At 36.6% G+C, this 12,794-nt stretch overlaps 2 protein-coding genes across 4 annotated transcripts; both read left to right on the top strand.

Moving 5' to 3' along the window:
• Window positions 1–385: 385 nt before the first annotated feature.
• On the top strand, window positions 386–5,453 carry hdr (hematopoietic death receptor). Of its 3 annotated transcripts, XM_052557088.1 has the most exons (11): window positions 386–618; window positions 1,462–1,618; window positions 1,711–1,839; window positions 2,019–2,130; window positions 2,735–2,826; window positions 2,911–3,003; window positions 3,078–3,118; window positions 3,235–3,333; window positions 3,421–3,513; window positions 4,315–4,351; window positions 4,781–5,453. In XM_052557088.1, the coding sequence occupies exons 1-11, from the start codon at window positions 598–600 to the stop codon at window positions 5,071–5,073; spliced, it is 1,167 nt and encodes a 388-aa protein (XP_052413048.1). In that variant the 5' UTR covers window positions 386–597; the 3' UTR covers window positions 5,074–5,453. The 3 variants fall into 3 exon arrangements, with proteins under 3 accessions (XP_052413048.1, XP_052413049.1, XP_052413047.1); XM_052557089.1 differs by lacking the exon at window positions 3,421–3,513 and having other exon boundaries at window positions 387–618; XM_052557087.1 differs by having other exon boundaries at window positions 387–618; window positions 3,235–3,513.
• Window positions 5,454–8,863: 3,410 nt separating this feature from the next.
• Window positions 8,864–11,509, top strand: LOC127958286 (lysosomal membrane ascorbate-dependent ferrireductase CYB561A3). The gene is made up of 6 exons (XM_052557090.1): window positions 8,864–9,385; window positions 9,489–9,685; window positions 9,907–10,115; window positions 10,388–10,542; window positions 10,816–10,984; window positions 11,173–11,509. The coding sequence occupies exons 2-6, from the start codon at window positions 9,499–9,501 to the stop codon at window positions 11,194–11,196; spliced, it is 744 nt and encodes a 247-aa protein (XP_052413050.1). The 5' UTR covers window positions 8,864–9,385; window positions 9,489–9,498; the 3' UTR covers window positions 11,197–11,509.
• The last annotated feature ends 1,285 nt before the right edge of the window (window positions 11,510–12,794 follow it).

Genomic DNA, 12,794 nt, shown 5'->3' with positions numbered 1-12,794 from the left:
AACTGACAGAAAAGTCCTTGCATTTCGGAAATTGATAATAATGTTTACGATTGTATGTGCGTTCAGAGAGCAAGCGAGAGGGACACATCCTAAATTCAGACGCGTGGCTGCTGGAGATTCAGCTCACACTGTTATTTGACTGACACCAAAGTTTGCACGGAGAAAGATTATATGGCCCTGATTACCTCACAAGAAATAAAAAAGAAAATACCTAAACCTTTTAAGTAGCTATTCAACACAACGTGAAGCCTGTAGGCGATTCATGTGGCAACAGGTTGTTTTGCGAATTTATTAATCGCACTATAGCGAAGCGAAGGCTTCATGAATATTAATTACATCACGTGACTCGCCGCTACGCAACTTATAAAAGCAACGTCACCAGAAACTAATTAATACTCATAAGCTTGACCTCGTCCATAGTGGGATTCGTAACTACGTTTGCGGTTTGTTCTGTTTTAAAGAAGCGCTCAATTCCATAATATAAGACCGGAAGTTTTAAACAGCTAAATCCTCAGAGGTGCGCTATCAGTAGGATGGCAGTGGGACATGAGCTTCTTTCAGTTTATCCGGAGAAAGTGACTCAATAGTTTGCCTGCTATGAGATACATACTTTTCTTGGTAAGTGAACATGACATTTAATTTGTTTTATACAGTATATGTCAGTATAGAGGAAGTTGAAATATTAAGTTTGCTTCAAGACGCGTTAAATTAAGACGTGTTTGGACTAAGTTAGTCGATGCAGGCGATTAATGACCTGTCACTGCATATCCTTGTCGATAAAATAATAATAATAATAATAATAACAACAACTTTTAAAAATATAATAATAATTAGAAAATGATTTAAAGTATAAATTACGTTAAGACCAGTAACTCTGGATCAAGATTTAGAGAAACTTGATCTCTCTCCAGATACAGATCATCATACACTTTAGACTGTTTTAACAATAGAATGACATTGATTTTATTTAACAGAATTATATAAATGTGTGTGTGTGTGTGTGTGTGTGTATATATATATATATATATATATATATATATATATATATATATATATATATATATATATATATATATATATATATATATATATATATATATATATATAAAAGATTCGGACAATTATAGATACAGTGTTTTGACATTAAAATGGCAATAAAATCGAATTTATCTAGAAATAATAGAACAGTTCATGTTTAAATTTACTTTTAATACTGAAGATAATTTCCGAAAAAAATTCTATACAAAATGTATATGAAAATGTCTTCATAAAACAAAAGCAAAGCCTTAAATTATAGACCAATAGGAACCAAACAAACTTATGCCTGAGACGTACATTAAAGTTTTATACCAATAGGTGTCAGTATAAATCCAACACCTCTTCGTCCCAGACCATAATTATTAACCAAAAAGTTTTGCATGTATCTTTTTTTTTTTTTTTCTATGTTTCTTCTGTGTGTAGATTTTGTTGTTACTAAATGCCGTTCATGCTGCAAAAAGTCACTTGGATCTGGCCTGGGCTCAAGGATCCATCAAGAACAGATCAAGCCGTGATGTTTCCTGCATCGAGGGCATGGAGCATGAACATGATAACATTTGCTGCCTGAACTGCCCTACTGGTGGGCGATAATTTTTTTTTTAATAATTTTATTCTGATTAGACAATGTTTTCTTGTACGTGCATTCACATTCTACCATCGCATCTTTTGCAGGAACATATGTGAAAAAGTATTGTGTTGCTCCTTCAGAAAAAGGAGTGTGTGAGCCGTGTGAGTTTGACAAATACACTGAGCATGACAATGGACTGCCGAAGTGTTTATCATGCACCAAGTGCCGTATAGGTAATTTTGTGATGTGGAACAGTCAATATTGTCTCACAGTTTTGCACAAATCTTTACAACAGACAATCTCTAAGGCTATGCAAGCTTCACATTCAAGCTTCATTGGTTCACCCAATGTTTGACTTCCATATTTAATTTCTAACTTGCATGCTATTTTTGCAACTTCATTACTTTTGCAGATCAGGAAACGAAAGAGAAATGCACAAATACCCAGGACACACAGTGCAAGTGCAAACAGGGTTCATTTTGTTCACTTGACCAAGCATGTGAGGTGTGCAAGAAATGCAGTAGGTACGTTCTAAATGTACCATTTCATTAACACTTAGGTTTTGGTAAAAAATGTGTCCTGTTAATCAAGCTGGATCACTAGCTGTCCATGAATGTTAAAGGGATATTTAATATATATTTTTATTTAATATATATTTGATGTACTCTACTTTAGGCATGGGCTGGTATGAGATTTGGAATGTATGATAACCTTGAGCAAAAATATCACGGTTTCACAGTATCACAGTATTGTGGTTTCAGCTCTGAAATTTTCCATTTTTAAATGACTGGGTCCATGCCTACTCTACTTATGTATGTGTGTTTATGTATCATTGTTTTAATGTGAATAAAGGTTAAAGCTGTTCATCAAAGAAAGCAAACATGTCTTTTCAGAACGAAGTTGAATTAAACAGCCTGATTCATATAGATTTATTTTATGATGTCTTAGGAAGTTTTTAAAATGTCAAAGACTTTAATGGAAGAACAGACATTTTCTCAGGTTTCATTAAAAATATCTTTCTTTGTTTCAAAGATGAGTAAACGGTTCGGAACAACATGAGGGTGAGTAGTTAATGACCAGTTTTTAATTTTTAGGTGAACTCAAGATCATTTCTTTTATTAAAACCAGATGCAGAGATGATGAAGAGGTTGAAAAAAGCTGTACAGACATATCCAACACAGTTTGTAGAAAGAGAAGCTCTTCGGGCAGCTCTAAATCAGGTAGTAGAAAATGTTTTGAGTTGTGTATAAAGACATTGTTTTCATAGTTTTCCACATAGTGATTGCATCTTATTTGTCCTGCAGTGACTGTCATTGTAGTGGTGGCATTCATTGCAGTGCTTGCATTCATTGTGGGTATCGTGTACTGGACAAAGTCAAAACCAAATAGAAAAGCAGGTAGGCATGTCTTGAAATCTTTCAATGTTTTTTCTTATTTTAGTTGTTTCTTTATTGATCTTCTTCAATTACAGTAACCTCAAGAAGTCCAAGGGAAATGGTTAGGATCTGTATGGTAGGTCAACAAACTGTTGCTAGTATTTCTTGGCTTTAAAAGAGAAAATCATAAACATTTGGATGTAACTACACTGTGCACGTGACCGACCAGACGACATCTTTCTTGTCCTGCAGGGTGACAGTGAGGAGGTGAAAGAGGAGAACCAGAATGCCCAAAACTCTAAGATGGATGATGACTCTCAGTTCCAGCCGTTCCTTGACCAAAACTATGCGGTGGGTACCAACATTCCTGCTTCAGCGGAGACTGAGAAAGATAAGGAACTAGGGGACAGCCTCCCCGACACTGCCAACTCTTCACAGATTAGCCTGGTTATGTCTACTGTGCCTAGTGATCTCCAGTTCTGCCACACTAACCAGCCTCCAAGCTCTGCCACCCTGCAGCCTCACACTTTGGTGAGAGTTGTAGCTTTCTTTGTCTTAACACCACTTCTGCTATCATAACCGTCTGAAAATCTAAATTCTCTGCTTCTAAGCCTAAATACTTGTGGCTGATGTGTGGGGGCAAGATAACAAAGCTTGCTTCCATTCCAAGTTTTGAAGTATTTTCACTTTCAGGCTTTCTTAACATGAAATTGAAATGCTGTGTTCATGTGTCGCAATATTTTATTTTTTCCACACTTGAGGAGACAAGCTCCTGTAGATTTTGGTGATCAATTTTGTCTTGGTTCAGCTCTTTTGGACGGACCTATGTCTCTTGTATCTCCTGATACACTTCAGTGAAAAGTGATCTGTGTGCTGTTTAGGAAAATAAGTATTGCTTTATTGAATAATGAGTACCATATGTTGATTTTGATTTAGAAACTATACATTCTGAATGTATCTCCTTTGCCCAACTGTTATTTGTTCTGTTTTAAATATTTAACAGAATGAGGGATACAATAAAGTAAGATTTTTCTCTACAATATATCTGGAATGGTTCATAATACTATATATTAACACTAGTTCATAGATAGTGGTTGTTGTAGATGGGGCATGTTAGGTAGACTACGGTTAATTGATTGAATCATGTTATAAGCCTCTTATATAAATCTGTGCTCAGTTGGTTTGTCGTTCTTTGAGTGTCATCTTGGTTAAACACATGATCAAATTGCTCTGAATGTTTAATATAATTTCTAGTTAAAATGGCCTGGAATAATCTCTATTTTAACTGTCTCACTATGCCTATAAGATGTTAAATACTTCCATCTCCTTTAGGAAAGAAAGCCAATAAGAAGACTTGTTCCTTTAAATGGTAATGCCTTACCTTTTTTTCTTACATGGTTTTATGTTGTGAACTTTCATGTGGACTTATAGGGAGACTTCACCCCAAATTAAAAAGCCTGTAATTTACTCATCCTCAAATTGTTCTAAACCTCTGTGAGTTTCTTTCTTCAGTTGAACATAAAAGGAGATATTTTGAAGAATGTTGGCAACCAAACAGTTGCCATTGACTTCCATAGTGTACTATAAAAAATACTATAGAAGTCGATGGCTACCGGCAACTGTTTGGATACCATCATTCTTCAAAATAGCTGTTTTTATGCAGTAGCAGAAAGGAACTCATACAGGTTTGGAACAACTTGAGGGTGAGACAGAGCTTTAATTTTTGGGTGAACTTGTCCATAAATTAGCATTCCTAAATATGGGTGGCAGCGTTTTTCACTCTGTCTCACCTTTTCAGGAGAAGAATCACTGAAGAAAAGCTTTGATTTCTTTGAAGAAATGGACGTCCACTATCATAGCAGGTTTTTCAGGTTCATTGGACTGAGTGATAATTCAATCAAAAGTGCCGAGTCTTTCTTTCCGGAAGACAGAGTTTATGAACTGTTAAAAATCTGGATGGAAAAGGAGGGACTGAAGGCAGATTTCAACAGTCTAATTGAAGCATTGATCTATTTAGACCAAAGGATGTCTGCAGAAAATATAATTACAAAGGCAATTATTAATGGTTACTTTAAATATGAAGATGAGTGATTGGAAGCATGCAAATATTGTCAACACCTTAATGTTCTCAGTGGGCAAAGGTATTCTTTTGATTTTGATTTTGTTCATGGCTTACCTTATGCAGTATTATTCTCCAACAATTCCAAAAAGGAAAATGTTTCACTGACATAATATTTATTATGTTGGCCAATCGTGTGTGCAGTTTGCTATGATGCTATGCCGCTGTTTACAAACATTAGTAACATTGGGGTAGTCATAAAAATAGATATTTAAGACTCCTAATATTATGAAATGTGTAGTCTTACTACGTTTAAATGCCTTATTTCCTGTTTTGTATAAAAATGTGATGCATATAATGATCTTGAATGTTACATATTATTTTGTGAACTAATAAAAGCAATTCATTTGTATATTTGTTTTTCCTTTAATGATTTTGATTTTACATTAACGTTCTAAATCTAAAGCGAACATCTAAAAACTGCATTTCAGCCAGCTCGCCACCAGAGGTCACCTGAACTGGGGATGAGACTGATCAGAGAGAGTGGAATTTCAAACCACAGCAATGTAGAATAAAATACACGATACTAAATAACAATTCTGGGTTTTGCTCCAGGATGTTAGCCGTGGTTCAAAAGCTTTTGTCGATCATTTTCTGCATTATGCAGATTCATTGGAATGCTAATGTGTGTGTGCTTTTGTGGTGTGCACTGTGGTGATAGTGTGCAAAATCCATAACTTTGTGATAATACCGAATTCATCATTTTGGGACATTTGTCCTACCTAGCCTATGTAATGGTTATGGGAAATTAGTTCCAGAACAACCATTAACTAACCCCGCAGCAAAGTTTAATTTCCGTTTAAACTTTAAAGCCAGAACTCTACTAATTACTCAAGCTTTCATTCGCGAATTAGGTTCTGTTCACTACAGTTCCCATGCTGCATTGCGTTTAAACAGGAAATTGTGTCGACTCGGCAAGCGTAGGGCTGCTTTTCTCAAAAACATCGTAAGCTCCGTCCGTCGTTAAAAGTTTGTAAACACTGGTTTTGTCTCTAGCATGACATTAAGTAAAATCACATTATCTTATGTTAACGGACAATATTATTATTATTTTAACAGGCAATACTGAAGTAGTTTGCGAGGGAATTTCGCCTGTTTGTGAGTGTCCTCAGCAGGGGCGTGTCTAGGGGGAGGCTGGGGGAGGCAGTGCCTCCCCTAGGATAAGCCCTGCCTCCCCGAGAAACGGACTGTCCCTCTGATGATAAATAAACATTTAAAAGTTGATTGTTTTGTGCATATTTTTCCATCAGTAGCAGATGAGTCTGACCCAAAAATCCAGTTTGGCGCTGTTTGACAGTGCGCGCGCGCTTCAGGCTTACGGGCTCAGAAAAAGTGCATCATGTGAGAATAGAACGCCAATGAAATGTTTACCTTGCAGAGCCTTAGAGCAGTGGCGTGTTCACAAGGGTGGCACAAATGAGCTTTGCCACTCCAGTTGCCACCCCAAAACAGCGTATGGGATCGAAGTGCATTGAGAGCGGAACATCGTGATTTTGACTGAAACAGGGTTTTTTGAAAGTCAGAGAATTCTGCGACTTGCGACTACGACTTTGAGGTCCAACGCTAAAGTGCCCTCGCGGTCCGGTCTGCCCCCTGTCCTCAATTTCTGCCGAGGGTAGTATATTAATATTTTTGGTTGTGGACGATAAAAATGTCTCCACGATCTGCTTTTGAAGAAATATTGTTGCATTGTGCCGCAGCGCACATTCTATCGGCTGCAGTTCTGGCGCCACAGAATTATTATAATACATTAACATAAGTGTTATCTCAGCGGTAGAGTTTCTCAAACAGGATACTGCACTTATTCACGTTTTTTTTTTTTTTTTTTTTTTTTTTTGCATATGTTTTAAATGCTTACTGCTTATTTAAAAGTTTCATTCGTGTGCTTTTCTCACGTTCGGTTTTTCTAAGCACAAAGTGAGGCACGAAAACGAAAAAGCCCTTCAAACTGTGCCTGATTTCTAAGTTATGTTCTGTGCTAATACTGTCGAAACACACAAGGTTTATGTATAGACTAAGTTGGATATGTCTAAAATGAAAGTAAACAACTGAAAGAGGATGCATGTCTGTATGCATGCAGGTCTTAAAGGGACAGTAGGATACATGCTGCCGTGTGAATTAAAGGGATAGTTCACCCTAAAATTTAATTTCTGTCATTGTTTGTACACTCACATGTTGTCCAAAACCTATTAACTTCTTTCTTGTGCTGAACACAAAAGAAGATATTTTGTAGAATCTGTGTAACCAAACGGTTTCTGGTTCACATTGACTTTGATAGTAGTAAACCATACTCTGGAAGTCACTGTGAACCAGCAACTGTTTGGTTTTCTTCAAAATAATGCTTATTTTTAGCAGGAGAAAGAAACTCATTCAGGTTTTTTTCTTCACTATAAAAATTTTTGGGTGAATTATTCCTTTAATGTTAATAAAACACCAAACCCACAGAGAAAAATCACTCATTACTCTTCACTGAAAAAAAAAAAAAATTAATACAGTTGCTTTAATAGGAATCAGTGTATATAGTGTTTTATTTTTATATTTGTTCATAATTTTTTTTAATGCTCCTGCTAAATACATCTCTTGTACCTGAAAATAAAACACTTTATTTGTATTATATCTGTATTTTTAATGTGTATCTTTGTTCTCATTTTTTAATAACAAAGATAAAATAATTACAAAGATTTTTATCTTCACCCATGCACTTTGGCCTAAATATCCGCCATACTTTTTCATATTTTGTTACCTTAAAATGCTTTATAATAGGGAAATTAGATTGGCTGTGATGCTCAAACAGCTTGCAAAATAGAAAAACCAACATGACAAAGAATCAGGATAAAATCATGATTTCTAAAAAAACAAAATAAAAACAGACTTATTAGATTTGTATTATATCCCCCACCCCCTGAGGGAGAACAAACCAATACAGACTCCACACCCCTGTAAAATAATGATAACATTTGCCTATGTCAAGCACCACTAATAATAAATAAAATTAAATAAGCAAATAAAATAAAAATAAAACCATATTTAAAAACAGTTATGTTGCCTCTGCTAATGAGATCATAAATTAAATTCTTATAGTTTCACAAAAATATATTTTATTTCAACTCTCTAAGTCTCCTTACCCCCTGTTGCCTAATATGTTCCCTTTTATCTAGGCCTACATGTTTACATTTATTCATTTAGCAGACACTTTTATCCAAAGCCACTTACAACCAGAGAATACCATTCAAATACTGTTCTCATACTGTTCAAATGAGCATATGCATTTTTTTTTTTTACCTGGGGCCGCATTCACAAAGATGAGGCTAACTGGCGAATTTATGGTAGCACCTACGTCTGGAACAGCTTAGAAGAAACAAATTAATTTACCTCTTGTCTATACAAACCTGACTTCAGATTCATTTTAAAAAGGCCTACTCGTGTAGCAAGTCTTCTCACAAGCAAACACCTGTCACTCATCATCAGGCAATCACTGTGATCTGTTCTATATATTAATCTGTGAATAATAATAATAATATCATCATCATATTATTAATGTTGACCGGGTTTAACTAACTTTTATGTGACAGCCCTATAGTCTAAGAGGGGCCCTGTACCTATCTCTGGGTTCCTGGCTTAGAAAAAGATATGCACTAAAACAGATTGTGTGTAGAAGACTATAGATTATTTTGCGCCGATTTTTTCAGTTGTTTATGTTGCCCCCCCAAAAAAGCCAAATGCCCCCCCCAAACATGACATCCTGGTAACCCCTCTGGTCCTCAGAAAGAGTCACAGAAAGAAAAAAAATTAAAGATGCAAACGACAATAATAGTGTAAAACCCCACAACTTTAAAAATACACAAACACTCCCTACGCATATGCATTAAACCATCTTATTTTTAGAAGATAATTGTGGTTACAGTGTTTCCCTGCGTCGTGAAAGTAATTTGAACAGTTCTCTATTTATAAAGTTCTCTATTTGTACGGTATTTGTAAAGTTGATGGCACACATAATCGTTATCATTGCTGGTCCCTTTTTGCTGTTCCTCATTTCTGCTATTGTTTGGGTGCCATCTGGTCTGCTGGCAGGTGAAATCGAAAATCATTATGGGGAATCGTGGAAAGAGGAACTGAGATCAACAAAAATCGCTGTCACGAGGCTGTTTGACTTTTTTTTTTTTAAGATATCAGTTAAAGGTACCTACTGAACATTCAGATGTGCTGCTCTTCTAAAAACGGTTGTTCTGTTTAAAATTATACTTGAAAATCTCTAGACTATTTGAATTTGAGACATTCTATAAGGTAAGTCAAATATTAGAAAATGGCTATTAATGTCTTTTTGTCAGGTAAGGTTCATTTCTCACACTAAAAAGCTTAAATTTTTTCATGCGCATCGTTTCTGTAGCACTCACAGAATGAGAGGAATCGTTACATTTTACCTGACCTATCTGCTGTGCCTGATGTTGGGGATCACCTGTGTGGCATTAGTAGCTTACTGGAATTACAGCTATAGAGGTGGATTTGCATGGGACGGCTCAATCAAGCAGTTTAACTGGCACCCAGTCTTCATGGTCATTGGCATGGTGGTGCTTTATGGGAATGGTAGGTTTGATTTCAGTATTGTCATAGCTTGTGTTTCATACTACTGTAGCTGTAATATAACACGGCATTGCAAAGTTAATATGTTGTAAAAAGTGTATGGTTGTTTTATTGTTAGATTTAAGTTTGGCATGTTACATTGAAATTTCGAATTCAGATTTTACATGATTTTACAGATTTTACATGACAGTTGTCATCAGTTTCTTATTTCCTCTGTTAACCAGCTGCTATAGTGTACCGTATTCCTCTGACGTGGGGTCACAATAAGCTCCCATGGAAGCTGTTACATGCTGGGCTTCTGCTCCTTTCTTTTGTTCTGTCTGTTATCGGGCTTTGTGCAGTGTTCGAATACCACAATGCAAACCACACAGCCAATCTCTATTCCCTCCACAGCTGGGTGGGGATTTGTACCACTGCACTTTTTGCTGCACAGGTGCGTATCAGGTTGAAAGTTGTTCAAGTACAGTGTTAGTAGTACAGTTGTTTCTGTAAGTAAGACATTTTAATAGTGGATGAACAATGAACCATCAACATATGAATATGTTAAACTACATTGTTTGTATCCCAAATATTTGCAAGAAACTGTTCCTTCAAACATTTCGGTTACCGAGAATGTAGTTTCACGTATTTCATATGGTAGATAGATGACAGCAGTGATGCAAGAATTAAATTTTTTTTTAATTTTTTTTTCTGATTCTTTTCTAGTGGGTCATGGGTTTTACCGCGTTTCTCTTACCTTGTACTCCAATGACGGCTCGTGCTCTTGTAAAGCCGGCTCATGTTTGGATGGGAGGAATCATCTTGGTACTAGGCATTGTGTCCTGCATCTCGGGGATCAACGAAAAACTATTTTTTGCACTGTAAGTGATCACACTACATAAACTGAGTGGTATGCATGTGCTATTGCAGTGAAGACATGAATAACATATTTAACTTTATTATATATAGCTATTAATTTTCATGGAGCTTTCAGTGCTGTGGTGACTATCTGATCATTATGCTCTAATCAATATGTTTTGAGGTATGAGGTAGAAAGAAGAGGGTTAAAAACACATATTCATAAATGTAGAACTCGAAAAAAGATTTAGTGTAATGTCACAGCAAATGTGTTGTTTCATTGGTTCTTTCCTCAGAAAAGGAATCACCAATGGGACGCTGCCTTACTCTGCATTACCACCAGAGGCAATAACTGCAAATGCATTGGGAGTCATCATTGTTGCATTTGGATTGGTTGTTTTGAAAATCTTATCCAATCAGACATGGCAGCGTCCTGAACCAGGCTATGAAGAGGGAGTTTATCAGGTAAAAGACAAAGGATTTCATGCTATCTTTGTTCTTTGAGTTTGGTGTGCATAATATTGCGGCATAGTAATGCTAATTATCTTGGTTTAGTACAAACCTCATTATTTTCATAAAGTAGTGGTCAATAAAGTATACAAAGAGTGATTAAAAAAAATATATATATATTGTTGTTTTGCTCTCATTTTCAGCCACTGGGGTATGATGGAAGCTGATGTGCTAAAGCTGAAATGGCTGAAAGCTAAATATTATGTCTATTCTGACTGATCTGCACTCTTCAATGGAATCAAAGTCCCCCGATGTAACAACAGTTCGTCTTTCCTGCTCCTAATTACGTTATACAGAGCGATGCAAATTTTCTCTTTATTATATGTTTTATGTTTGATTTGATTGCGCTGCTGTTGTTGTTGTAAAGCATAAGACAAATTATCGAGTGTAAAAATCACTGCTTGACTGTCGGTGGTTTGTGCTTATTTATTATTTGAGAAGACTTCTATAATAAATGATTAAAATAATTTCATTAAACAAGCTGTTTGCCTCTGTGAACGAAGTCAGACCAGAGAAGAAAGTATTTCCTCTTTGTTCGTTAAACCAGTTCAAACTGGCTGGGAAACAGGGTTGCCAAAACCCGCCCAATTACTACTCAAAACTAGTCCAATCACGTTTCGAGGGGGATTCCCCGGTAAAAAAAAAAAAAAACGTATTCCGGTGGGGTAAAATACACGTTTTTGGTGGGGTTCCCTTGGTAAAAATCACATTTAGGGGCTAAATATCAGGTTATTGGGGTCGCCAAAACCCACTGACATGAAGAACAACCCTCGGGAAACCGCGGACTTGGCAACACTACTGGGAAGGACATTCAAATCACCATTCGTCGTCATCAGCGAATAACCAATAGAAATCGAGGCTGTCTCGCACCAAATCAAAACAGCCTGCTGAGGTGTATGAAATTTACATATCTTTGCTCTAAGTCAGTTATTCTTTGATTGTTTGAATTTACGCACTAAAACAAATGTAGTGCAAATCCGCACTGAATTAGGTCCCAAAAGTAATGTCATTGAAGTTTTTAGAAAACTGTAAAGTCACAAACAACCATAATAAGACCTCATGTCAATCAGGTCAATCCTAATTACTTAAATACCACACGAATGCCACAACATAAGGAATATCGCAATTGATAGGTTTATATTTGTTCTATCTTTCTTCAATTCCATTATCTATAATTAAATATTTAAAAAATGACGCTCAAAGGAAATATTTCAGAATCGTTCTGCATTGTTACATCAGCCCCGCCCGCCGGGGGGGGGGGGGGGGCGCTGCGGCAAGTATGGTTTCAACTAGGTCCGCTTGAAGGATATTCATGTCAGACTTCCACCACAGTCCCTCCCATTTCGGGTCTATTCGCGTTCTCTGAGTTTTCTGTAAGCGACCATGTCTGGCAGAGGAAAAGGCGGTAAGGGGCTTGGGAAAGGTGGTGCAAAACGTCACCGCAAAGTTTTGAGAGATAACATTCAAGGAATCACAAAGCCAGCTATTCGCCGTTTAGCGCGTCGTGGTGGTGTGAAACGTATTTCTGGGCTGATCTATGAAGAGACGCGAGGTGTATTAAAAGTGTTTCTTGAAAATGTCATTCGCGACGCTGTGACCTACACCGAGCACGCCAAGCGCAAGACAGTGACTTAGTGATGGCCGATTCGTGAACGAATCGTTCAATTTAACCGGTTCTTCTTAGTGAACCGGTTGAACCAGTTCACCAAATCGAACTGAATCGTTTGAAACGGTTCACGTCTCCAATAAGCATAAATCCACAAAT

This window comes from Carassius gibelio, chromosome B5 (genome assembly GCF_023724105.1).
Source record: "Carassius gibelio isolate Cgi1373 ecotype wild population from Czech Republic chromosome B5, carGib1.2-hapl.c, whole genome shotgun sequence".
In the NCBI taxonomy this organism is placed as follows: Eukaryota; Metazoa; Chordata; class Actinopteri; order Cypriniformes; family Cyprinidae; genus Carassius; species Carassius gibelio.
Note: the sequence above shows the minus strand (reverse complement) of the source record. Positions and strands in the feature narration are given on the sequence as shown.